General features: G+C 39.4%; 1 protein-coding gene across 6 annotated transcripts in view; it reads right to left on the bottom strand.

Annotated features, from left to right (window-relative positions):
* The window catches only part of cacna1ia (calcium voltage-gated channel subunit alpha1 Ia), a 211,827-nt gene that overhangs the window by 72,629 nt on the left and 135,335 nt on the right, over nt 1-3,863 (bottom strand). For all 6 annotated transcript variants that reach the window (XM_014020904.1, XM_014020905.1, XM_014020906.1 and 3 more), the window contains exons 8-9: nt 2,308-2,656; nt 2,128-2,220 (exon numbers count right to left, since the gene is read on the bottom strand). In XM_014020904.1, the coding sequence (XP_013876358.1) occupies nt 2,128-2,220; nt 2,308-2,656 (442 nt within the window). The remainder of the gene's footprint in view (nt 1-2,127; nt 2,221-2,307; nt 2,657-3,863) is intronic.

The following is a 3,863-nucleotide window of genomic DNA, read 5'->3' as shown; positions in this document are numbered from 1 at the left end:
CCATCATTGACACCTAAAGAAAAAAGAACAAGACTGCAATGGGCTAAGGAGAGGCAATCAAGTTATCTTCTGTGATGAGTCAAGAATCTGCATTGGACAAGGTGATGATGCTGGAACTTTTGTTTGGTGCCGTTCCAGTGAGATTTATGAAGAGGACTGCCTGAAGAAAACAACCAAATTTCCACAGTCCTTGATGCTATGGGGCTGCATGCCAGGCAAAGGCACTGGGAAGATGAGTGTGGTTAATTCTTCTATCAATGCACAAGTTTACATTGACATTTTGGACAGTTTTCTAATCCCTTCAATTGAACAGATGTTTGGAGGTGAAGAAATAATTTTCCAAGATGACAATGCATCACGCCATAGGGCAAAAACAGTAAAGGCATTCCTTGGAGAAAGACACATTCAATCAATGTCATGGCCTGCAAATAGTCCAGATCTCAACCCAATTGAAAACCTGTGGTGTAAATTGGAAAAAAAAGGTCCACAAGAAGGTTCCGACCTGCAAAGCTGATCTAGAAACTTCTATCAGAGAGTTGGCACCAAACTGCAAAGCTGATCTAGAAACTTCTATCAAAGAGAGTTGGCACCAAATTGATGAAGAATACTGTTTGTCACTCATCAAGTCCATGCCTCAGAGACTGCAAGCCGTTATAAAAGCCAAAGGTGGTGCAACTAAATACTAGTCATGTATTTTGAATGGTCTTTTGTTTATGTGATTTTCATACTATATATATATAATGGGGCTCTTAATGTAATTCTGTCCAAAGTTTACTTTGGAAAAAATACTTTATTAGCCCAAGAAATGTTTTCCCCTAAAATATGTGTAATAAAAAGACAACAAAGGCAAAGGATGAGAGCTGTCAAGGTGACTCAACTCCACAGGAGCTCAAAAAAGCAAGTGGAAAATCCTGAATCTCTCTATGGCATTCACTCCTGACAATAAATTGTCAAGAATCCTGGAGTCTTGCAGCTCAAAAGAGACAGCACCTTTTCTGTCAAACATATGCAACTGCAAGCCCGGGGTATAAATCGTTTGTAGCAGTATAGAAGCATAGTGTTCCTTCAGGAGGAAATGCAGAGCCACTGAGCTCTGTGGCTTTCAGTTTGAAAGCTTTTGGCTCTTTTTCAAGATCTTAAATCCAAATTACCGCTGTTCTGTTATTATGTAAAATCTGACTTTGGATCAGCCTGAGAATGAGATCATCAGATGGGTGTGTAATTGTACTTAGGGGGCCGGCCAAACCTCACGAGACTGTGATTACCGAGGCTGGGAAGACTGAAGAGGCTACAATTTGACCCTATGTCACCTGTTTTTTTCCACAGAGGTAATTGAACTGGTGATTCTAAGCTTGGGTCAGAGCTCCCAAAATCTTAAATCTATTTGCAGCTTTTACCTTGATGAATGAGAATGACTTAGCAACAGAGGAGGGGTCTAAATCTGTAAACTTCTGTTTGACTTGATAAAAAGTTCTGGACTGTCAACAGAGGACAATTGCTGCCAAATTGTGCCATGGCATAATCCAATTATTAGCCCTTAAATAATTATTGCAGCTTAAAAAGGACCCAAAATGTACTGAAAATATTCTAACAAGTCATCTGAGAGTTATTTAAAGACACAGCATGCTTTTAAATCACTCTATGCTGCCAGTGTGCCCCAGGGCAGCTGTGGCTACAATGTAGCTTACCATCATCAGGATGTGAAAGTGTGTGTGTGAATGGGTGATGTCTGTAGTGTGAAGCGCTTTGGGGTCTGACTGTGCTTGATAAAGCCCATAAGTTCAGACCATTTACTTTTTCTTTTTCACATTTAAATCATTCAGWTGGGGTTTATATAAAGAGGAACTGCAAAGCTTTGGTCTGAATTCTTCTGTATTGTAACTCCACAAGCCCCTCTTGAACCYATTTTCTGAGGTGTGTCTCAGCAGTCTCTTTAAACCCACATGAAAAGGGAGGGGTTTACAACTATYTTGCAGTGCAGAAATGTTTCATTTACAAATTAAGTAATAGATGTTAACAATGGAAGACTTGTCCRTCCAACCTTACATGTTGGAGCATGATATGCGCCCTTTAGCAATTCATACTGCATGAAYTAGCAGCAGAGATAGTTTAAGAAGTTTTACTCACGATGATGAGTAAGATGAAGTAGATGAAGTTGTAAAAGGAATGGGCATCCATCACGTAGTACATGATCTCAACCCAGCCCTCTAACGTGATCACCTAAAAGGAAATACCATGATTACTTTTGTCAAAAGAATTTCTGTTACAGTTTATTTGAACATATATTCACAAGGAGTTCAATCAAACCTGAAAAATGACAATCCAGGCGTAAACAATGTTGTCAAAGTTGATGGCTCCTTTGTGAGGGTTAGTACTTCCCGTGTGGCACCGAGTGTAATACTGATTCCAGTTGATGCACAGACCCAGCGCCTCACCAGCACCGCTGCCATTGGACAGAGGCTCAGGACTCAGACCCAGAGCCTGCCTGTGCAGAGCATCTTCTTTGTCTAGACAACAAATGCGTCCCCCTTCACGTCTTGCTGGCACGTCAGTACACGACATGATGCCATTGTCCGAAGCGAGGGAGCAGATGAAGGGGCGCTCATCGTCTTCCTCCGGTCGGTAGTATGGAGCTGGCAGAGTCATACCTGAAGGACTGGGGAAAAATAAGGAAGGAATATTCAATATGGTAAATGATGTGACTCTTGGGTTTTATGAAGTTTTCAGCAAAGAGCAAGAAGGGAAAAGAGGATGGAAGAACATAAGTTTTCATAAGAGAAAAACCCCAAAAGTATTATAAATAATAAAGAAATTGAAAATGATCCTGAACAGTACAGGGGCTGGAGGTTTCAATTTCCATTTCACTCTTACTCAGACGTGCCAGTATATCCTTTTTTTAAAACACATTTGACTTTTAAATTTTTGTTTAACTTTTTTCTTTTTTGTGTATGGACATAAAAAATACATGGAGTTTTTCCAGCTTGAAAAGTTACTAAGTCCTTAGCGAAAGGCCGGAATGGGGAACTGATAAAGTCATGTCATGTCACAAACAAGAAAAAAAAAATATATATATATATATCATCACTATTTTCACCTTGGTCCTTGAGCGACCTAACTCATATATAAAATATGTGATTGGATTTCTATTGCACCAGAATTTTCATTTCAGATATTCATTATAAAGYTATCTGGTGCACTACAGTGTGTTCCAAGGCCTTCTGAGCAAATAATTGGTCTGGTCTATACTAAGCATGAATAACAAGGGAGTTCTGCCATTTGAAGCAAAGACAGCTCAGTGCTGGTGCCCCGTTGAAGTCACGGACCTCATTTGACTCGGACTMTGACGGGCAAAGATAATCACAGTACATCAGTTTGTGTGCTGCAGGATGTTTCAGAGATGTGGGGTTTTTAATGAGTGCCGAGAAGTCATGCCAGGGGGAAAATCTGAAATGAACACTGACATGTTCTGTAGAGTTTAATAATGTACACCTAATGCTCGTGTTATTCTTGCAGCTTTATGTTAAGGGAAGGAATATGATGAGTTAACAATTCTGTTACCTTAGACATGCTTATAGAAAATGTTTTGAAGACAGCAAATCACCACTTTGATCAGACAGAACAAACAAATTAGGTGTTATCTGACGTACTGTACAGTAGATTTTCACTATAGCATTCAGCTGTTTTWAAATAAATTTAAAATTTTACTTTTCTTTTGAACACAAACAGTAAAATCTTATCAAGAAAAAAGTGGACTAAATACATACTTTGTTAGGCTGTGATTCACGAGGGAGATGTTTTTTATTAGTGGACAAAAGACGTTAGTGCTAAAGGCAYGGATATAACAGACTCTGTTTTAACCAGTC

This window comes from Austrofundulus limnaeus, unplaced genomic scaffold (genome assembly GCF_001266775.1).
Source record: "Austrofundulus limnaeus strain Quisiro unplaced genomic scaffold, Austrofundulus_limnaeus-1.0 Scaffold271, whole genome shotgun sequence".
Taxonomy (NCBI): Eukaryota; Metazoa; Chordata; class Actinopteri; order Cyprinodontiformes; family Rivulidae; genus Austrofundulus; species Austrofundulus limnaeus.
This window is presented reverse-complemented; position numbering and strand designations above follow the sequence as displayed.